Source organism: Phascolarctos cinereus, unplaced genomic scaffold (assembly GCF_003287225.1).
Source record: "Phascolarctos cinereus isolate Bilbo 61053 unplaced genomic scaffold, phaCin_HiC Scaffold_9;HRSCAF=440, whole genome shotgun sequence".
Taxonomy (NCBI): domain Eukaryota; kingdom Metazoa; phylum Chordata; class Mammalia; order Diprotodontia; family Phascolarctidae; genus Phascolarctos; species Phascolarctos cinereus.
In genome coordinates, this window is record NW_027556402.1 from 258,989,914 (window position 1) to 259,013,201 (window position 23,288).

At 45.5% G+C, this 23,288-nt stretch overlaps 1 protein-coding gene across 1 annotated transcript in view; it reads right to left on the bottom strand.

Annotated features, from left to right (window-relative positions):
- TESMIN (testis expressed metallothionein like protein) overlaps window positions 1-23,288 on the bottom strand; it is a 46,680-nt gene that overhangs the window by 14,810 nt on the left and 8,582 nt on the right. Inside the window, exons 3-6 of the mRNA XM_020968380.2 lie at window positions 22,269-22,427; window positions 21,010-21,130; window positions 19,557-19,630; window positions 11,615-11,706 (exon numbers count right to left, since the gene is read on the bottom strand). Coding sequence (XP_020824039.1) covers window positions 11,615-11,706; window positions 19,557-19,630; window positions 21,010-21,130; window positions 22,269-22,427 — 446 coding nt within the window. The remainder of the gene's footprint in view (window positions 1-11,614; window positions 11,707-19,556; window positions 19,631-21,009; window positions 21,131-22,268; window positions 22,428-23,288) is intronic.

Consider the following 23,288-nt stretch of genomic DNA (forward strand, 5'->3'; position numbering starts at 1 on the left):
GTGTGTGCGCGTGTGTGTGTGTGTGTGTGCGCGCACACGCACGCGCGTGTCCCATTCAGGATGGTCCTAATCCCTTCAGACCAGGGCTTGGTGTGACCTTGCTGTTGCTCGTTCTGAGAGTTGTGTTTCACTGTAATTGATTTCCTTGCTTGTTCTGCAGGTTTGATTTGTGCACTTTAAAACATTATTGAGAAAAGGGCTCCATGGGCTTCACCAGACTGCCACCGATGGGGTCCAGGACCCCTCCCCCAATGGTTCAGAACTCCTCCCTGCTTCAGTCAAGACCCAAAGGAGATGCCCATTCTCACACTACAGTACACTTCTGGAGAAAATCCCTGACAGACAAGACCCAGGCAAGTGCATCCATCCAAGTCCATGCCAAACTACTCCAGAAAGAGGATCAAAAGGCTAAAGAAAGAGATTCTATTGGAGACTTCTCTTAACGGGGCAAATGGAGGAATAGTATCAAACTGTAACATATGGATATTCTAACTATACTATAGCAATCGAGTGGCTAAAGCCCCCACATCCTGGCAATAAGGGACAAGTGCGGTTTATCTGAAAAGCTTATATTCAGCCTAGGTTTACCGTGAAGTGACTTCATTGCAGAATTGACTTTTTTTTCCCATGCTGCAGTCAAAATGTATATCCAAATAGTTTACACCCATGAATACCAATGTCACCCAAACATCCTGCGTATCTCAAGATTGTCCTGAGAGCACAATGCCCCTCTCCCTTTGAGATGCTCACTTTTCAAGGGATTGGGAGACATTTTCCGCAAACTCTGTTTGGGGCTCTCACCTGAGTGGACTGCAAGACCCTTGCAGGTAGGGACTGCTTTGTTTTGTCTCTCCACAAAGCAGACTTCCTTGCATACCATAGGTGCTTAATACATGTCTGCTGAATTGCAATGAAATTGCAATTGCCCAAATGAAAATGATAGCTTCTTATTCTTAAAGCGAATTTTACATTAGACGCTACCATAACCTTCCATTTGGAAGCATCAATATTTGAAAACGTGGAAAAACACAAACCAAGGATACCACAAAACTTGTATTTTGCTGCTGGCCTGATGGAATGTTGGGAATAAATGATTCTTTCATCAATTTTTTTCCTTTAGGTTTTAACTGTTATTTTATTAAACTTGCATACAATTTATTTAAAACATACAAATCTATTTTTTATAAATTAAAAATATCCCCATTTAGTACAAGACAGTTAATAGTAGCCATTCTTGCCTCCACCTATGCTCAACACAGATTCCTTATAGAGTAGAGCAAATATGTTCTCAATGGAGACCTGCGGCTGCCCTATGCAAGAGCTCTGCTTGTAGGGGACAGAATAAAAAGGAAGAGGAAAAGGAAGGTTCCTAGGAGTGGTCACCTTTGCCCCCTTCCAATTGCCTTCCTTGTGATTAAGCTTTCCCTTGACCCCAGGCCCAAAAAATCACATGGGGCATCCCGCTGCCCTTGGATTTCCCTCCTGGATTCCCTAAACAGATCAACTTTGTCTCCTATGCTTTCCTCTCTCCAAAGGAGCAGCCCAGTGGGTCACTGGCTGACTTTCTTGTGCCTGCCTCACTCTTTTGTTCTCTCTAAATTTTTCATTCCCTCCATGAATGGACAGGCCTTGCCTCCACAAAGGCCATGTCATCAATCCAAATAGCTACCTATCTTCAGTCCCATGTTCCAATACGCCTTGTTGTTAGTTCCATTTTAACTAGTAAAAGCTTAGTTAACAATGCCTTGTGGGTCTTGGGATTTAGGAAAATAAAGATGGTCAACTCACTTTTGGCCCAATCCAACACCCCTTGTTCCCTTGCTCTCTCTGACCCACACCTTACTGTTGTACCAAGTAGCTCCCTTTGACTTCTCAAGGAGCTCTGCAGTGGAAAAATTACGCAGAGACATGGTCAGGGTTGCTAGCCACTGGGGCCTTTCAGTCCCAAGCTAAAGACAGGAGGCTGCCCATGGAAAGAGTTGAGGGCAGAGTAGGACAGGGCAGGGCAGGGCAGGGCAGGGCTGGGCAGGCAACAGAAACAAGTCCCGCATGGTGTAGCACTGTTTATAGCAGTATTCCAGGCGCACTTCCTATTTCTGCTACCCTCTCTCTCTCCCCTTCTGGCTGATATCTATGTGTCTAAGTAGGCATACTGTCCTGCCTCTGCTTACCCAGACTCCACAGCTGGCAGCCCTAGGTGGCCAAGACAAAAATGTCCACACGTTTTCTAAGAAGGTCCATGCCTATAATAAACCATGCCACAAAGTTTCCATAAAACAGATGATGTGTGTGGAGATGTTTTAATAGCTAATGTTCAGCAATGTGCCAACATCCAGTCCAGCATATCCGAGGGGTTAATGAATGCTCAATGCAAATGCAAACGAAGGGCAGAGGAAGGCTTCTCCCCTGCCATGCAAGTGATTCCATCCATGCATCAAATGACAAAGTCAAAGATTTGTTCACACCTCAAGTGTGTCTCCAGTTCCCACTGAACATTCAAAGCCCCCTGGTGCACATCAGCCCCACTGCCAAACATCACCACATGTACACTCCTTGCCAACCTGGCATTGTCTGGACTTTTCTCCATTTACTGATTTCTAAACAACCTTATTTCATATTTAATAATGAAGGATTTTTGATTACTTACAATTTCAGACACTGGGACTTGGTACAGTTACATGGCTTTTTAGACTTTGAGTCCCATGAACTAAGAGTTACTCTACAAGGATTAAAAAAGAAAATGTATTCAGATGGTTAGCCTTTAAAAAAAAAAAGAGAGAAGTCATTAAACTTCTGGTGTTTTGTCTTTGTGGTAACCAATATGGAAATTCACAACAGCAGCGAATAAAGTTATTGGTAGGTGTCTGATCACAAAATCTAATCTTAGAAAAGGAGAGTGGGAGTGATTTAAAAACACTGTGATGGAAAGAGTGGACTGGAAATTTAGTGGGTTGTGGCCAAGTGGTGGACTCATCGCTCCCATTCTTAAGGAAGTATTCACAAATTAATGCCATCAAATGCTTTTGTTCACACCTCTATTCTAGGTGCCTGGACATTTCTGTATTCATTTTGTGTTCTAGGGTAATAAAAACCCTCTTTTGTGTTTCTCTGGAGACCAAATAAATTGAAGGAAGTTAATAAAACGATTATTTTTCTGCCAATGATTTGTACTTTTAATATGACCCATGCTAACAAAGCATATCGCAAGCACTCTATAATGTGATCATTGTGGATCTTTCCTCATGTCCGTCAAGGTAACATATTCAAGTAAATTTAATAAGCATTTATTAAGCACCTAGTGTGTACCTGATACTATACTAGGTGCTGGGCACACAAAGATAAAAAAGGAACCTTTTCTGTCCTCAGAGAGCTTATATTCTATTGGTAGAAAACAATACATACGCAAATAAGTAAATTCAAAATAAACAAAGTAATTTGGAGGGGGAGGGGCAAGCAGTAATTACTGGTGGAATCAGGAAGAAACCAGGGATTGAGGAGGAAGTGCATTCCAGGCATGGCTGGGGCAGGGTGGGTGGGCTTGGGGATCTAGCCATGCAAAGGCCGAAGATGCTGTGTTATGAAGAGGGAATATCATGGAGGCGTTTGGCTGCAGGGTTGCATTTGTAAGGGAGAACATCCGTGTGGAAGGACAGGCTGGAGCTGAGTAGTGAAGGGCTTTGAATATCGAATAGAGGAGTTGGCATATTTTTATCCTGGGAGCCCCCGAAGCTTCCTGTGTAAGAGAGTGGTGTGGTCAGACCTGCGTTCTAGGAATGTCATTGGCAGCTGAGTGGAGGATGGACCGGAGTGGGGAGAGGCTCAAGGGAGGCCGACCTACCAGCTGTCACTGTGATCATCAAAGCAAGAGGTGATGAAAGCCTGCACCAGGAAGGGGGCACCGTTAGAGAAGGAGGAGAAATGTTGGGAAAGAACAACTGACAAGACTTGGTGACCCATAATATGTGTGGGGAGGGGTGAGAGAGGAAAGAGGGACAGATGACTGGATGGGATAAATCAGGAGGAGAGGGTTTAGGGCCAAAGATAATGAGTCCTTCGTTCTAATTCCAAGCATGGCCCCGGAGAAGAGATAAGAAAATACATCCGCCTCCTGCCTTTGCAGAGGAGGACCACCATGGAGGAGACACCATGTCCACTGTCAGACTCAGCTGATGGGTGGGTTAATTTGGGAGAATCACTTTTTTCCTTTCTTGGTTATTCTTGGTTAAAGGAGACTGGAGAAAGGACGCTGAGAGATATATTCAGAAATGGGTGTAATGGAAAACCAAAGATAACAATGAGCAATTCAAAGGTGTTGAACTCTGCTTTGGACATGTTGAGTTAGAGATGCCTATAGGACTTCAGATGGAAATGTCACCCACGTGTGAGTGGGTGAGGTGGGTCTGGAGCTCAGGAAAGAAATGAAGGTTCAAGAGGTAGATGTGGGGGTCGTCTGCAATAAAGATGACAGTTTAATCCAATGGAACAGATTAGAGACAGAGACAAGGTGGCAGAGAAAGAGAGAAGAGGGGGAGGAGAAAGTAAGAGTGAAAGAGAAGAGAGAAAGGAAGGGAGAGAAAGAAAGAGGAAGGGAGGGAGGGAAAGAGGAAGACAGAGAGAGTCAGAGACAGAGAGAGACAGAGAAAGAAAGAAAGAGCGCGTGTGTCCTGGGATGGACCCCCACTATAGGGACAGAAAATGGATTATGATCCTACAAAGGGGAATGAAAAGGCCTGGTTAGATGTGTAAGAGGAAAACCAGGAGGTCACAGAGAGGCAAGAAGGATAGAACAGACCTGGCTCAAAGACTGCAAGCAACTGAAAAGTGAAGGGAAGGGAAAGAAGTGACGTTTGGCTGTTAGAGGGAGGGGGTTCCCAGATGTTGGTGGGGCAGGGCAGGGCCGGATCTGGGCACATTTGTAGGCAGACGGGAAGGAGCCAGTGGTGACAGAAGGCCAACGAGGAAGGGGTCGGACAAAGTGCACCAGGGAAGGGGCTGGCCTCACTGGACCCTCTGAAGCTGGGGCAAAGAAGAAAAGAGTGTGGATGACATTGAGGGGACACAAGGTGTAGTAGTGTGGAGAAGGAAGACTGGCCTCGGATTTTTTTGGAGAGCACAAGTTCAGCTAATTTCTGAGAGGGAAGCCCCTGGAGGAGGTTTGGAAGAGATCCGGGGCAGGACAGGAGGAGTGGGGGTGGGGTGGCAGGAGTCATAGCTGTGCGACTACCTCCAAGGGCTGTTTGGCAGTGGTAAGGAGAAGTTGATGGCCAGAACAATTCAGGGCTGAGGACAGGAAAGGGAGGCAGAGAAGAGCAAGGGATTCACAAGTACAGGCCAATGTAACGATGAACTGGTTAATGACACGGTCAAGAGGCTGAAGGGAGGGATGGAGGCACTGGAAGGCAAGATGACCATGGAAGTGGTGGAAGGAGAGGGGGCTGTGGTCAGATAGAGGAATGCCAGTGTTCTGGATAATCAGGACACAACACTCATGGGCAGGCAGTGATGACTTGGGGGCTCATGCAAGGGAGCTGCCAGAGGCTTTGAGGAGGTCTCAGCATGTAGAAAGGCAGGAATGGGAAGAGAAAGGAAGTTGGCCAGCCAGGCACTGAGCTCCCTGAGAGAGGGGAGAGAAAGCTCCTACCAATCTCTGGCTAGGGTGGTCTATCTGGCTGGTCCAACACTGGAAGGATAAGACATTGCTGGATCTCCGAGGTAACAGGAGAAGGTGGAAGTGTCTGTGAGAAGGAGTGGGCCTATGCCCACACCTGGACCAGGGACTGAAGGAGACCTGAGAGAAAAGGCATCCAGAGCTGAGTCTGACTCAAGCGTGGGCATTAACCCAGGAACCTTCTCTACTGATTCATACCTTTAACTGTGGAAATCTTGAGGTGAGGTGTTCAGCACTTAGTAGCAACCAAATTTTTCAAAAAGGAGAGAACAGATGTTTACTAAGTAAACGGTGGGAATTCAGTATATTCCTAATACAGAAGCTGTGAATGTCTGACGTTTTTGTATCTACATCTCCTAACCCAGGGCTTTGTACACAGTAGGTGCTTAATAAATGTTGGCTAAAATGAACCAAAATGACAGTGGAGTGTGTGTGTGTGTGTGTGTGTGTGTGTGTGTGTGTATGTGTGTACTGAGGATAAAGAGAGGCATCACTTTGTAAAAATTGTCCAGTTGGCTGATGTTGTAGGTGCTTCCACGCTGGGGCGCCATGTTCTTCAGTTGTTATACAATTCCCCAATTGGCATCTCTCTATGAGACCAATGGACTTCTTTCCATGTTCATTTAGTTGTCATTAGCATGCCAATCCCTCTGTTCTTGCTGCAAGTCAGCCCCCTGGGGAAGGGGGGGGGACTAGCTATGGCTCTCCATTTTTCTTCCAAGGGCACTCATGGCCCACCTTTTAATTCACCTCTCTAGATCAGGGGTTCTTAATGGGGGTCCATTTTCAGATCTCTGGGGTCTGTGAACTTGAACTTGGATGGAGAAAGCTACAGCTTTATTTCAAATATAATTGGTTTCTGTGGTAATCCCCAACCTTCTCCTATGAAGGATTTCACTGTCTTCACCAGAATGCCACTCAACAGGTCCAAGGCACAAGACCCCAGATTCTCGATCCAAATCAGCTCCACTTTTTTGTCCTCGGGTCGGCTGATGGCTTCCCCCCAGTTCAAGCTGCCCATACCTCCTTAGTTCTCTGGTACCTTCCTACCAAGAGCTATGTCCCCAGTTTCCAAGCAAGGCTGTTAGCTGCTGTTCAGTGCTGATCTCCTTTTCCCACTGGGCATCACTCCCGGAGAGGCCTCCATTTAAAATCACGGCCCAGAAATTTAAATCAATGAGTGCTTTTGTGTTTACTTGGTTCATTTCTTTCACCTAAGTATAGAAAGGTGACAGTATTCTGGTCTCCTGGGGAAGGTGGCCAGGCTATCCCGCCCCTCCCCAATCCCCAAGCACCTATCAACCTTCAGCCACAAAATGAGTGCCCTTGAGAGGCCGACACTTGCTTTGGGGGTGGGGGGGAGGGTGCTGGGGCCAGGGTCTTCAGTGGCAGCACTTTGAGCCGGGGCCTCTGGCCCTGTTCTGGTTCTGTGTGCCTGGAGGCGGCACCAGAGTGCCCGCCACTGTTGCTGCTCTTCTCTAAATTCTTCCCCAGCCTGCCTCCTGGGAAGGTTTTCCACGCATTCCTGGGTACAGGGATCCTGCAATCTCTAAGTGAGGGAATAATGATGTCTTTTCCCTTCCAGGCAAGAACAGCATGGAGAACTTTCTGCTCCTGCTCAGGCACGTGTAATGGTGGTACCCTGAGAAGAGGGAATTAAGTCCAGTGGACATCTACAGTATCACTAAATCAAATCCACTGTCATTTATTAAATGACTGTTACTCACCCACAGCACTCAGCTTAGAGCCAGGGAGGAGGGACAGGAGATGTAGAAAACCGGCCCTGGAGGTGGCAGAGCTTGTAACAGGACTGGCCAATGCCCAGGATCAGCTGAAGAACAACCCAAGGCAGCCAGCGGCAAGGGCTCCAGGCCTTTCAAAATAGGGTAGCTCTTTGGACTGGAGTAGGCAAAGATTGCCTGCAGACAGTCTGGACATAAGCACAGGCTTACGCTGGGGGAAGGGAAGGGCCTATCAGGTGGGGTAATGGCACCAAGGAATCGAGGTGGGTGAGAATGAACAGGGATGGTCCCTGGAGGAAGCCAGGTGCCAAATACATGAACAACTGAGACCAAGAGGGACAATGAAAGGTGCCTGTCCCAGCAGAGGGGCGGGGGGCAACCAGGGCAGAATGGGGCAGACATTGTCAGCTACGGACATTCTTTGGGGGTCTTTGCTCAACTTTTTTATAGCAAGGGAGGAAGGGCTGAACTGGATGGGGGGGATAGTTACAGGAATGACTGCAATGCAGAAACAAAAGGCATCCATAAAACTTACTTTTAAAAATGTAAACAAATCAAACAGAATTAATGGCACCAAGGGGATGCCTACAGCAAACACAGCGGACACAGCCACTGTGCTCTGCTTCCGGCCCTTGGGAGAAGTCAGCCTTCCCAAGGGCAGGGGATGTTTCTTCTGTGTCTTTGTATGGCCGAGGGCCAACACAACTGTGCGGCCCCTAGAAGGTGCCTCATAAATGCTCGTTGATTGACTGAATGAACGTGGATTCCTACCACACTGGTTTAATGAAATCTAGTGGAAGAGTGTCACGCCCGGGGCTGGACTACTCACCCTCCATGCAGGGGGCCGCCCAGTCTCCTTAGGTGGGCAGCCCTTTCCTCCCTCCTGATCACCAGCTGCCTGCCGGCATCCCACCTACATTCCCAGAAGCATCCCAGGTGCTCCAGGCATCCCGCAGAACCTGTCCCTTCTCCTGTCTTGTTTCTATCATGGGCATCTTTCTACTCACCCAAGTTCACAATCTCAACTATCCTTTTCTCATTCCCCCTCCTCCCTTATTTTAATCAGTTGCCAAGTCTTGGTAAAGCTACCTTTGCCACATCTCTTGCCTCTCTCCTCCATTCTCTCCTCTTCCACAGACACTGCCCTAGCTGAGCTTGGAAGTCAGAAGACCTCAGTTCAAATCCTGCCCCATCCACTTAGTACCAGAGGGAACCTGGGCAAGTCACTTAACTGCTCTCAGCCTCCAGGGCCCCTTACAGCTCTAAATCTATGACCCTAACTCAGTCTCTCATCACCTCTCATCAGTAACTGCTGTAGGAGCTTCATGACTGGTCCCCTGCTCCCTGAAGGCTCTTTCTCTTCCAGTTCATCCCCCCTACACCCATCCACATGCTATTCCTATTATGCCCAGGTCTGAGCATGCTACTCCCCTGCCCAACAGGCATCAGTGGTGTCCTTCACAACCCACCTCCGGCCTGTGTCTCCAGGCTGATGTCCCATACTCTGCCCCCATCTCCTGTCTCCCCGACCCCACTCCCTGCCGCAGCCTCTGGGAACCTCCAGGTTTCCTCAAGGCTCAGCTCATGCTGCCTCCTGATTCTAACAGGGGTCCACAACATTACTTTGGATTTATTCTGTATTTATTTATCTATTTAAAATGCTGTGCGGGGCAGCTAGGTGGCAGAGTGGATAGAGCACCAGCCCTGGAGTCAGGAGGACCTGAGTTCAAATCTGGCCTCAGACACATAACACTTACTAGCTGTGTGACCCTGGGCAAGTCACTTATCCCTGATTGCCTCACCAAAAATAATAATAATAAAAAAAAGACATCCTAAAATGTTGTGCCTTCTCCCTTCTCCCATTAGAATGCAAATTCTTTGAGGGAGGGCAGGGGCTCTGTCCTCAAGGCCTAGCACACTAAGGGCACTTAATAAATGCTTGTTGAATTAGACTCTTACGGTCAGCAATGTTCGGATTTGGAAGAGCCCTCAGGCTTTGGGAATCTAACAGTAATTGATGACTGATGGACAGATATCTGGGAAGTCAGAGGGAATATGACACCTCACTGCATACAAGCCATGCTTCTGGACAGAATCACAACTGAAGTGTCCCACCCACAGTCAAATCTGTCTATGCTTTTACGGAAAAAAAGTTTTCAAAGAAGTTGGCCCCAAACTAGCAACGCACGTCATCACCCTCTTACCGAGTATAGAAAGGAAAAAGGGCCAGAATTCAAGTCGCTGCCTGACAAGAGATCCGAGGATGTCCAGCCACTCTGACTGTCTGGGAGGTCAAACTTTCACTACTAAGGTAAGGAACAAGACAGCTACTTTGGTGAGAAGTGGAGCACCGCCTTATCAGTCACTGTGCTCATTCCTTCTCTGTAAAGAAAGTTAGACCAGGTCATTGTGCTGGGCCTGAGCTGACCTGCTTCTAAGCCACCTTTTAGATCAGGTTGGGCTGAGACGGCTGCTCCTCTGACGTCCCCACAACCAGTCTGGCTTCCAGGGCCAACCTGGGCGTCAGAGAAGGCTCTCTGTAAGTAGAACTCATTGAAGAGGCAAATGGATACATTGAATCAAACATAGGGTGGAAAACTGAAGCATAATTAACTTATTCTCCAACAGCTTCCTAAGTCAGCTTCCCATTTACAAACCCTGACAATAATAGTGGGCAGGTGACAAGGATGGTATTCCAGCATATCATCGGCATTAGTAGACACCGGGGAGAAATTGTCATTGGACTATTTCAGGGAAAACAACCTCAGAATCAAGCAGCTGTCTGCAACAAAACCAAAAAGAAAAAGAGTCCGTATCATGCAACTGCTGAGACATCGGTTAGGAAAGAAACCTCCTGTGATCTGCACAGTTACTGCAGAGGCACATTCGAGACACAAGAGTTGACAAAGTAAAACGGGATGCAGGTTGACATTCCACACAAACACTTCTGAGCCGTGCGGACGACTGTGCCTGTGTCCCAGAAGCACACCACTCACACCTAGTGAGCGTGGTGTGAAGCCGCACTGATTTTGAGAGGACAGTGTTAAAAAGTCAACGTTGTGCTAGACGCTCGACAACATATGGTGAGATGGCACTGTCAGCTGAAGTCGGAGGAGCAGAAAAGAGCCTTCCTGCTGCCTTCATTTATAAAACCCAAGCAACAGCTGGGTGCTCAGACATGCTCTCGCCATCCATGTGGCTACTGGGATCGTTGTGTTCTGCCCATCCCCCACCCACAGCATCAAGTGAGGATAACTGCCAATGGGGATCATTCGATTCTCTGACAGGATGTCACCAGCCAACTAAACACAACCTAAAGGACCTTCTGCTGAGCCGCATCAGGCAAAGGGAGAGAACTGTCCCAAACCTTCATGACTGTCACTCTGTTCTGGGTCTCAGCAGCGACCCCAGTGAAGGAATCACTCCAACTGCGCCTGACATCTGTGTCTGAAACCACTTCTCCTCACACTTGCCCATGCCCCAGGGGCAGAGGCCTCTTAGGACAGAGGCAGCGACCTGACCCCGCTGCCCAATGCCCCCTTACAGGCCCTGGGCCTGCGCACCCACATTTGTGTGTATGGGCCAATTAGGACAGCATGGGATGCGTGCTTATGGAGAACGCTTAGCCTCCAGCTCAAGGTCCCAGGGAAGTGACAGGTCGGCCCAGACTGCTCTGCAGGTGGGGAGGGCACATGTGAACCAGGCCTTGGCAAGCACCCTCCAGTAGGCTTCAGGTTTAGTGTTATTTATTAGTGACATCTATGAACCTTATCTACACATGACAAGAGGATGTCACAGTTATGTGATGAGTACTGATAATGTAGCCTGTCCACTGCCACGCAGTGGGTGATCGTGAGCTACTGGAGCAGAAAAGGCATTCTAAGGGCATCCTCCAGGAATCAGGCCTGCTTGTGGCTGAGGAGAGAAGCTGCCGGTTCCTGCATGAACTGGGGCTCAATGTGAGCTAAAATAAAATCAAAAAGCGAGCACTACGGACAGCGCAAATGCACACGATAATGACAATGACAGACAACTAGTGTGGAACAAAGACAGGTCACGCCCACCCGTCACCGTTTCCAGCCACATCTGCTCGCCCGAGCCAAGTCTCAGAGGCCCAGCCACCAGGTGTGTTTCCCACTGTCACAGAGCTGCACCACGTACTCTTATACTAAAATGACTTTCTATTATTTCTTTAAATCCTTACCCAGCTAGTGTTATTTTTGCTGGCTCTTGAAGACTGGGTCCTGAAGGAAAGGTGGTTCCGTTAACTACAGATGAGAAGGTGCCGTTATCAAGCTGTTCAAAACGAAAGGCGACAATTTTAAAAATTAAAATGTTCATTTCAAGGAATGCCCGTCAGCGAGCCTCTGGGTGAAACCTATTCATTTTTCCAGAAGTTTATGTTCACTCCCTGCCTTAACAATGATTTGGCACCCTTCAGACCCACAGTGCCTTTCTGCACATTGGGGTGCTTCCCGAGTCCCCAGCGCTAGCATCGGCGCCCTGGGCTGTAGGGCTCGCAACAAGTCAAGGTTTGGGTTTGAATCGATAGGTTTGAGGGAACGTAGTCAACGTATTCAAATTATCTGAACCACAAGAAAAATGAGTTTTAGAAGCAACCTCTTTTCATAGAAAATACCACAATCTATTTCTGATAGAATTAAATCAACTGTCTGCCCTCCCCTCCCCCATACACAGAGTATTTATTTAATGCTTTGGCTGTGACCTTGATAGGAGAGGAATGGATGGAAATTTGCTCCAGTAAATAGGCCCAAAATATGTACAATTCTTAGCATTTTGGCAAGTCTTCATATTGAAACCTCTACACTGGCAAGACTTTTCCAAATAGAACTTTTTTCAATCCAACAAATGTTTTTCATTTAATTCTCCTACGTTCATGGACAAATGAGCCAGTTTTTTCTTTACTTCTTCCTTTGCAATTACATTGCTGGTTAGTCAGTACCCAAGGAGAGAATGAAATAAAATGTATATTAGTTCTCTTTTTTTATGAGTAGCTCTGATCAAAGGATTTGGGGAGTACAGTCAAAAACATTAGCTAAAAGCCAGCCTTGAATTATTTGTTGATTTTCATTATCCACATCACCCATTTTCTTCATAAACATAAATAATTAAAACCTGAGGGTATTTAAGAAGCATTTGCATAGGCTCCAAATAGATTCTTATGCTTCTCCCTTTTCTTCTATCTTTTCTGTGCCCTCTCCTCTTTCCCCTTCTCTCAAGATTACCTGAACACCCTCACAGGGCCTGACATCCTGGAGTGCAATTGGAGCTCTTGGCAGGAAATTATAGCAAAGCTTCAGCCAATGACTTTCCACAAGAAAAAAATGAACCAGCAACAGCAAACACCTCTCCCTTCATTTGAGACAAAGTGACCAATGTCACACCTTCCTCTTGCCTTACTAAGGAGCCATTTACTTCCTTTGTTTAATATGACAGAGGACCCGATGCTAAGTGTTTCATGGTGATGACAATTGGCTGGAAGGTCCATTTTAACATGCAATCTTTGCTTCTCTTATAGAGACTTTTCCCCCCAACTTAGTTCTGTGTGAAAAACAAAAGTTGGACCCTGAAATCTGCTCCCTCTTCTTTGCAGAAACAATATAGACAGTGATGCAGGGGACGGCTTTTTTTCTCTGGATGTGAAAAGGTGGAGGGAGCAATGGAGGCAATCGCTTTTCTAGGCCTGATTTTCGTCCACAGAGGAGCTAGTTACTAGGTACTAGTGACGAGAACTTTGGGGGGAAATGACCCCTACATGCTAGAATTTTTTTTTTAGGCAATTGGGATTAAGTGACTTGCCCAGGGTCACACAGCTAGTAAGTGTCAAGTGTCTGAGGCCAGATTGGAACTCAGGTCCTCCTGATTTCAGGGCCGGTGCTCTATCCACTGCGCCACCTAGCTGCCCCTACGTGTTAGAATTTGTGATGGAAGAAAGGAAACCAGGAAGAGGCAGACACACCCCAGACTTTGGAGAAGCAGGTTCAAGGGTTCAGAGGAAGGATCCCATGACTTAACATTTCCCAGGGGGATCAGTCCAGGAGGGATGGAAAGCTTCATCCTCAAGAACAACACAAAAGACGGAATTCTACTGGATGTGGTTGCAAAGGGAAGTAGGAGGGAAAGGGGTTAAAAGAAACAGGGATAGGAGATAAGATGGAGTATAGACTAAGGAAGCCAATGGTCAGAAACAAAACAGACTCTTGAAGAGGGGACAGGGAAAATAGAGAAGGAAAAATATGGAGGAAAATGCAAAGTTAACAATCATAACGGTGAATGTGAATGAGATGAAGTCACTCATGAAACAGAAGTAGATAGCAGAATGGCTTAGAAACCAGAATCCAACAAAATGTTGTTTATAAAGAACACACTTGAAATAAAAATACACACATACAGTTAAAATGACAGGCCGAAGCAGAATCTATGATGCTTCAGTGAAAGTAAAAAAGGCAGAGGAGGAAATTATTTCAGGCAAAACAAAAGCAAAAATAATTTGATTTTAAAAAAAGAAAGAAAAAAAATCAAATCACCAATATTCAAAATGAAAAATGTAAATTCACAGCTAATGAAGAAGAAATCAAAACAACTATTAGGAGCAATTCTACCCAACTTAATGCTAATAAAACTGACAATGTAAAGGAAATGGATAAATATTTACAAAAATATAAACTGTCCAGATTATCATAACAGGAAACAGGAGTGTTTAAATAGCCTTATCTTAGAAAAAAAAACTGATTAAGTCATAAATGAATTTCCAAAGGAAAAAGTCTCCCAAAGATTAGTTGGATTCACAAGTAAATTCTATTAAACATTTAAAGAACAATTAATTCTAATACTATATAAACTGTTTAAAAATAGGTATAAAAGAGTCCTACCAAATTTCTTCTGACAGAAGTATGGTTTTGACATTTAAATTGAGGAGTCAAAATAGAAAAAGAAAACTATAGAAAATTTCCCAATGAATATTGATGCAAAAAATAATTAAATAAAATACTAGCAAGGAGAGGACAGCAATATGTCACAAAGAACATTCACTATGACCAACCAGGATTTATACCAGGAAAGCAGGGTTGGTTCAATATTAGGAAAACCATCAGCATAATTGACTCTATTAATAACAAAAACAACCATATCACTGGATTATTGCAATAGAAAAGGCTTTTGACAAAATATAACACCCATTCCTGCTAAAAAAAATACTAGAAAGCATAGAAATAAGTGGAGCTTTCCTTAAAATAAGTAGTACCTATCTAAAACCAAGACCAGGCATTATCCGTAATGAAGATAAGCTAGAAGGATCTCCATTATCACCCTAACTATTAATATTGCACTCAAAATGCTAGCTATAGCAATAAGACAAGAAAAATCAGCTGCAGGAATAAGCATAGGCGAAGAAGAAACTAACTTTTTGCAGATTATAAGATGGTTTACTTAGAGAAGCCTACAGAGTCAACTAAAAAATAATGGGAATGATGAACAACTCAGCAAATTGGCAGCATTTAAATAACCCCCAGAAGTTATCAGCATTTCTGTATATTACCAACACAACCCAGCAAGAAGAGACAGAAAAAGAAAGTTCATTTAAAATAACTACAGACTCTTCGGGGTCTACCTGGCAAGGCACAAACACGAAGATGAGCATAGTTGCAAAACACTTCACACAAATGAAAACCGATCTAGATCATTGGATGGCAGGTGACTATAATAACAATGACAAACGCATTGAAATCGACTTGCTCATTCAGTGTCATATCAAACTACCAAAGGATTCCTTTTATAGGGCCAGAAAAAAATAATAACAAAATTCACCTAGAGAAACAAAAAGTCAAGAACATCAAGGGAATCAATGAGGAAAAAATGGGAAGGAAAGAGGCCTACAAGTAGCCAATCTCAAACCGTACAAGAAGGGTGGAATCATCAGAACAATCAGATACTGGGTTAGGGTCAGTGGAACAGATCAGGTGCACAATATATTGAAGGCAAATGAGCACAAACATCTGTGTTTGATAAACCCAAAGATCCCAGCTGCTGTAGCAGGAACTCACTCTTAAATAAAAACTGTTGGGAAAACTGGAAAGTAGTCTGGCAGAAACTAGGTATAGAGCAGCATCTCACACTGCATACCAAGGGAAGCTCCCAATGGGTTCATGATTCAGACACAAAGGGTGATATCATAAGAAAAACTGGAGGAACATGGAAGAAATTATCAGTCAGATGTACTATGATGGGGAACAGATCATGACAAAACTTAGAGAGGAAAAATGGATAATTTTGATTAAATAAAATTTGAAAGTTTTTGCACAAACAAAACCAATGTAGCTAAAATTAGAAGGAAAATAGGAAATTGGGGGAGAAATCCTTGCAGCATGTTTCTCTGATCAGGGTCTCATTTCTAAGAAATATAAGGTAGTGAGTAAAATTTACAAGAAAAAGAGCCATTCTCCCATTGATAAATGCTCAAAGGATATGATTAGGCAGTTTTCAAAGGAAGAAATCTAAGCCCTTAATAACCATATGAGAAAATGTTTAAATCACTAATAATTAGAGAAATGCAAATTAAAACAACTCTGAGGTATCACCTCACACCCATCAGATTGGCTACAATGACAAAAATGGGACATTTCTAGAGGGGATGGGGAAAAATAGGTACACTAATGTGCTCTTGGGGCAGCTAGGTGGTACAGTGAATAGAATGCCAGGCCTGGAGTCAGGGAGACCTGAGTTCACATCCAGCCTCAGACACATACTAGCTGCGTGACTCTAGGCAAGTCACTCAACTCACCTATTGCCTCAGTTTCCTCATCTGTAAAATGAATGGGAGAAGGAAACGGTAAGCCACTCCAGTACCTCTGCCAAGAAAACCCCAAATGGGGTCATGAAGAATCGAGCACAATTGAAAATGACTGAACAATAACACAAGGCAATGTTGGTGGAGCTGCGAACTAGTCCAGCCATTCTGTTTGTTTGTTTTTTGGTTGGGCAGTGGGGGTTAAGTGACTTGCCCAGGGTCACACAGCTAGTAAGTGTTATGTGTCTGAGGCCGGATTTGAACTCAGGTCCTTCTGAATCCAGGGTCGCTGCTCTGTCTACTACGCCACCTAGCTGCCCCAATAGTCCAGCCATTCTGGAAAGCGCTTTGGAATCATGACCAAATTATGACCAAAAAAGCGCTCTGCACACTCTCTGACCCAGCAATGCCACTATGTGGTCTGTGTCCCAGAGATCAAAGGAGAAGGAAAAGGATCCACGTATACAGAAATGTTTACAGCAACTCTTCTTGTGGTGCACGAACAATTAGAGACCAAGGGAGCGCCCATCAGCTGGGAATGGATGAACAAGCTGGAGGATATGATTGTGCTGTAAGAAATGACGAGGGGGATGGGCTCAGAAGAAAACTGGAAAGGCTTGGGCAAGCTGATGCAAAGTGAGGTGAAAAGAACCAGGAGAACAATATACACGGAAGACAACACTGAAAGTCTTGGCGACTCGGATCCAAGACAATTCCAAAGGATTCATGATGAAAAGTGCTCTCATTGGACAGAGAACTGATGAACCCTGAGTGCACATAGAAGCAGATCTCTCTCTCTCTCCCTCTCCCTCTCTCTCTTCTCTGTTTCTGTCTCTCCCCTCTCTCTCTGTCTCTGTCTCTGTCTCTTTCTCCTCTCTCTCTCTCTTCTCTCTCTCCCTCTTCTTCTCTCTCTTCTCTGTTTCTGTCTCTCTTTCTCTGTCTCTGTCTCTCTCCATCTTTGTCTCTGTCTCTGTCTCTCTGTCTCTTTCTCCTCTCTCTCTCTCTTCTCTCTCTCCCTCTTCTTCTCTCTCTTCTCTGTTTCTGTCTCTCTTTCTCTGTCTCTGTCTCTCTCCATCTTTGTCTCTGTCTCTGTCTCTCTGTCTCTGTCTCTCTCTGTCTCTCTCTCTCCCTCTCCCTCTCTCTCTTCTCTGTTTCTGTCTCTCTCTATCTCTCCCCTCTCTCTCTGTCTCTGTCCATCTTTGTCTCTGTCTCTCCTCTCTCTGTCTCTCTCTGTCTCTCTCTGTCTCTCTCTTTCTCCTCTCTCTGTCTCTCTCTGTCTCTCTGTCTCTCTGTCTCTCTCTCTGTCTCTCTGTCTCTCTGTCTCTCTCTCTCTCTCTCTGTCTCTCTCTCTCTGTCTCTCTGTCTCTGTCTCTCTCTGTCTCTGTCTCTCTCTGTCTCTCTCTCTCTCTCCTCTCTCTCTCTCTCTCTCTCTCTCTCTCTCTCTCTCCCCTCTCCTTAGACAGGGCTAATGCAGGAATTTTTTTGTATGACTATACATATTTGTAATGGATTCTGTTTTTCTTGCCTTCACAGTGGAGGAGGAGGAGGAGGAGGGAGAGAATTTGGAACTGAATATAAAATAAAATTGAATTTTAAAAAAGAAGACCCAAGTTCAAATCTAGCCTGACACTTACTAGCAGTGTGACCCTGGGCAAGTCACTTAACCCTGTTTGCCTCCCTTTCCTCAAGGAAGCCCCTGACTTGGCCACCTCCACTGTACAAAGGGGTCTTCGTTTTACTTTTCAGTGTGAGCTTTTATAAGGCTTCTTTCCCCCACTTTGCCCACTGCCCTGAAGCTATACTAGAAGAAATCTACAGAAGCCATCTTGTAGACCCTGGGGCCAGGTAAAGTCATGACCCTGTCAAGGGAGATGTTATCCAATGGCAGTCAGCCAGCAAACGGTCCTATGTCCCCCTCCCCTTTCACAGCACAGGCAGGCCCAGAGAATCACAGAATCTCTGAGGTGGGAGTAATGACTTAGTGCAGTTTGTCTCTCCAAGTAAGAGGCACTTCTACCACACTCTTGGGTGGTTAGTCCAGACTCTGCTTAGGCTCACCAGGCATAGGAAGCTCACTCTCTCACCACCCAGTCAATGGATATACAAACTTCCTCCCCTCTCTAGTGTTGAGCTACAAGTATTCTCCTGTCACTTCCGCCTCTGGGACCTGCATTTGCCCTGCAGCCACTTAAAAACACCTCGATCCCTGATGGACTGAGCTGCTGCTTACACCACCCAAATGCAGCCGGCCCAACCAACTCATTTCTATTTAAAAAAACAAAAGACACCAAACCGGCTTTTGGATTGAGTTGGCTGGTGGAACCCATCAGAGTAGCTGATTTCAGGACACCAGGGGCCAGGGCTATGTCCTTGACATTGTCCTAATTTGAGGCTTTACCTTTTTAGAAAATAAATGCATGTTTTTGTAGGACAATCCGTTCTCCAGACCATCACCAAAACAGTCATTAAGCACCTGGGCTCTGTATGGTCTCCATGGAGAATCAGACCCAAATGCTGGTGATATGCTGAGCTTACGAAAACCTTTCCTAACTGCCCTGAGAAGTCAGCTGTGGATTTCCATCACACCCATTTTACAGATAAGACTGGCTTGTAGACACATAGCCAGGAAGGGTCAGAGCCACATTTCCTCCCACCTCAGGGCCACCGCTCTGGTGGCCTGGGATGGGGGCAAAGGACAGAATTATTACATACAAATGACACCTTTTCTGAAGACCCCCAACACCGTCTGGCTTCACTTATGCTGTGTGTTCCCTTCCTTCAGCACGCCCTCTTCTTCCTCAGTCCATATCCCCCATCCATCCAAGACCAAACTCCTCCTCTTCTTCCTCCTTCTTCTCTTCCTCCTCCTCTTCTTCCTCTTCCTCCTCCTTTTTCCTCTCTTCTTCCTCCTCTTCTTCCTCTTCCTCCTCCTTTTCCTCCTCCTCCTCTTCCTCCTCTTCCTTCTCCTTCTCCTCTTGCTCCTTTTCCTCCTCCCTCCTAGGCTTGGTTTTCCTCCTTTTGTGAACAATATTAATCAGCTCATTATTTGAACTCCTACAGGATTTGGAAGGCCTTCTGACACCATTTAACAAAGATTGTTCACTCACTGTGTCATCTACATTAGTTTTAGCCCAGTTGTAAGGTTTTTAAAAGGTCACCTCATATCTTTTTTTTTTTTTGCATTTTCCATGATCTTTAACACACAGGAAACATTTAATAAGTGTTTGCTGACTGAAAATAGAGGGTTAATCCTTCAAAACTTGAATTATTTTGATGGCAACAGTCTGAATTTAGAGAGATAGCAGTGCTTGGCTTTAAAAAAAATAAAACAATGACTCACTTGTGTGATAAGATTTAATTTAGCTGGTACTGGCAGAAATCTTCCAACTAAAGTAGTCAAAGGTTTAGGCACATCTGCAAGGAAAACATAATTTAAATGAATTTGCAGCATATAAAATTCATCCTCTACTTATCAATCCTATTATATTTTCTTTGTCTTGCAAAACTTCCTGAGGCAACAGATTTCTGACCAGGTTGGTGAATAGATGCATCCCTGGGTCTGAGCACTCAGAAAAGAAGACTGGCCGGTTTCACGTGTGCAGGTTGCTTCCTTCTTCTACCTTCTCTTCTCCAGTCCCCAGCTCCTGCACTAAATCATTGTTGGATCCCAGGGCTCATTAAATGGGGTGTAGTTCCTATATAATGACACCCCATGGACCCAGACTGTGTAATGCTTACATGCCCAACAAAATTGAACCCCCCAGCTTCTTCCTCTGGGACTCTGGGGTTAGATGCTGGGTGTGTTGGTCAGCTGGTATAAAGGAGCCAAGAAGATGGCGGAAGGGCCCTTCACAAGCACAGGCTGCCTCACCGCACTGCAGTACTGGGCTATATATGCCTGAAGCAGGCGCCCAGCGAGCTGATGAGGAGGTAACTGGGCATTCCTTCAACATCCCTGTACACTTTCTCCTTGGGCCTCATCTGTTCTGATAAAGTGAAAGATGCTGCTGTCCTTGGTGGGAAGGATGGAGATGTTGGGCTGGAGGAGACAGGACTGCTCTGGAGCCACAGTAGCCCATTAAAACTGCTGACAGGCCGGTAAACTTTGTCAGTTGAGGCCAAGGAAGGGGGCAGTCTCTGTTGTAAAGTGTTCTCTTTCCTACCTAGGTTACCAACATGTGCAACTCAAACTTTCAACACTGAAAATGTGCTGGGTTTTACCTTTGATCACTCAAGAGACCACAATTAGTTTCTCATAATACTTTGGGTCATTATCACAAACAGCAGAAGCAAGCCACTGTCAATTATCATTGTGCTGGTAAAGCCGGGAAGGGCCTATTAAGAGACAGCTAGGGATGGCAGAATTTTTAAAAACAGCTTCTAGTATAGATAGTATAGAATCAAGAAGAAAATTTCATAGCATAGGACCAACTTTCAGTGACTGCATTCCCATTTCTGATTATCTTTTACTGGGTTAGACCAACCTGTGAAAATTCTATTTGCCAATTTCATTTCTATGGGTCTTCTGGCCCACAATTAAGATGAGACACAGAAAAACCCACGGGCACCAGCCATCTTGATCCAAAAGTATACGCCGATTATCCTGGGGGAAGGTTAACAGAGGGCTTTCTCCTTCTGGTCATCGGTAATCGATGCTTTCTGAGTCTCCCAGATGAACTGTCCCCCAACCACGGCCATCCCGTCATGGTTCTCTCCCTCCCCACAAACACACTGACTCACCCAAGTGACAGATATAAGAGAAACAAAACACTGCTTTTGCACTGACTTTGTACCTGGCTGCACGTGATCGTCTTGTTCTTGATACTGAGGAGCCAGGTGAACAGCTTTGAGCTCCCTGCTGCCTGAAGTGTTGATGCACAGCATTTGAGTGCCCCCTTTCAGTTGACATATTACCTAAAACGAAAAAGAAGTCACCCCACATTTTAAAAGGGTCATTACAATGATATGGGTATAAAAGCCTTATAGAACGCCTTCAATCTCCACAAATTTGGAGCCTCAGAAAAGAGGGGTAGAAAAATTCATGTTCTTCATCAACTCCATTCTGTTTCTAGCCACGTAATCTGCTCTCCAGAGCTGCAGCCCAGTAAACCCCCTTTGTCCCTTTCCTGTACCTGGGTGCTGAAGGAGATGCAGCCCGTAACAAACTCTCTGGAACCCCATGCATGGCTAGGTTATCTCTAGGGGTTTCTGACAGTCTGATCTTTAAGTGAAAAACAAGACTAGATATTCACTGCAACGAAAAGCTAGGTGGTGCCACAGTGAATAGAGCCCTGGAGTCAGAAAGACTCATCTTCCTGAGTTCAAATCCAGTCTTGCACTTCCTAGCTTGTGACCCTGAACAAGTCACTTAACCTCTGCTTGCCTCAGTTTCCTCACCTATGAAATGGGGATAGTAATAGCACCTACTTCACAGGGTTCTTGTGAAGATCAAATGAGCTATTTGTAAAGTGCTTAGTACGTGCCTACCACACAGTAGGTGCTTAGTAAGTGCCGGCTCCCTTCCCTTAGCATGGAGCTAGCATAGAAAGGTGACTTTTGGCTTGGATCTGGCTATCTCCCTAGGGAAGTTCCCTGGGGTCCCTCCTTCCTTGGCTTCCACCACACTGGATGCTCATTCTGCCAAATGGGCTGAAGGAAGGATTAGTAAGGAGGCTTTTTGTGCCCACCCTTGCTCTGACTGTAATTGCTTCATGGCCACCTGGCTCAGTTCAGAAAATGCTCCCAAGATTGCTCGTGGGCCCACAGTCCAGCCTTGTGATCCTGGCCCTCCTCACTTCTGGCTAAGTAGTTCATGGTCACTCACAGTCCAGAATCCCACTTAAATGATCTCTATGGAGATCACCTAAGTCCAACCCAAGCACTCTGCAGGTTAGAATAAAGCTCTAGCATTCCTAGGACTAAAGAAGAATGCTAGGTAAGCCAGAGAGCAGACCCCAGGGAAAGAGGCAAGTAACAAACCGTGTCAGTGAATTAATGCGTGATTCTACGACTCAGAGTTTCGCAGACTTGGACTCATGATGGCGCTCCTTACCATTGGGTTAGATTCCTTCTTAAGTGAACAGCTGGAGTTCTCCATGGGTTCTTGTGAGGGTGGGAACTTGCAGCAGCCCTCCGGGGCATGCACATTCTGAAAAACTCCCTCTTCCTGGTTGGTAGCAGTAATGGCACCAACTGCTTCCCTTATCTCCACCTAGGAAAAGGGCAGTCTTTTCAGAACCTGAGCTTTGGGCCTTGAACTTGACAATTACAAAGGATTGAAAATCCCAACTCTAGTTCTATTAAAAAAGAATACTCGTTAAGCAAACACGGTCCTTAACCGAAATTTAATGACTATCCTGTCTGGCAGAAGTTTCTTTCCTGGGGGTGGAACATGTTAGACCGGAGCTGGTATCATGGAGTGAATTGTAAGGCATTAAGAATCCATGGGGCATTTAGGGTCCACCCTGTCGGTGGGATGAAGACCCTTTGACCTGTTTTAGTCTTCCCATCTTTACAAAGGTCAGGCTGGCAGAAGCTGTTCCCATCATACATAGAGGTCATTGAAACTGCATGGAATGGACCCCTCCCCCACTCCCTAATCATGCTTAGAAGGTTCATTTGAGGGCTCTAGTCTGGGTCAAAGCCATTGCTGGTAATCCGGTAATAAGCAGAGTGGTTCAATAACAAAGAGAAAGGGGCTGGGTTACTGTTACCAAGGAAACCACTTCTGCTTCCCCTCTCCAAATAAGCTGTGGACCAGCTGAGGGGAGCTCAAGCAAAAGTCAACAAACATTCACTAAGCCTGCATCACCCAGCACAAAGATGAACATGTGAGTGAATGAAAAAGCATTTATTAATGTGTCTGCCATGTGCCAAGCATCGTGCTAAGAGTCAAACACAAGAGTCCCCGTCCTCCAGGAGCTGACATGCCTTCATTGTGTCCTGGGCCAAGCCCATGGACCCACCTCAGAATCATGTTTTTTAAAGGCATAAAACATATCAGAGTACAAAGGAAAGCAATTACACTGAGATACAGTGGTCAAGATATTTATTTTTAAAAAGCTCACAGACT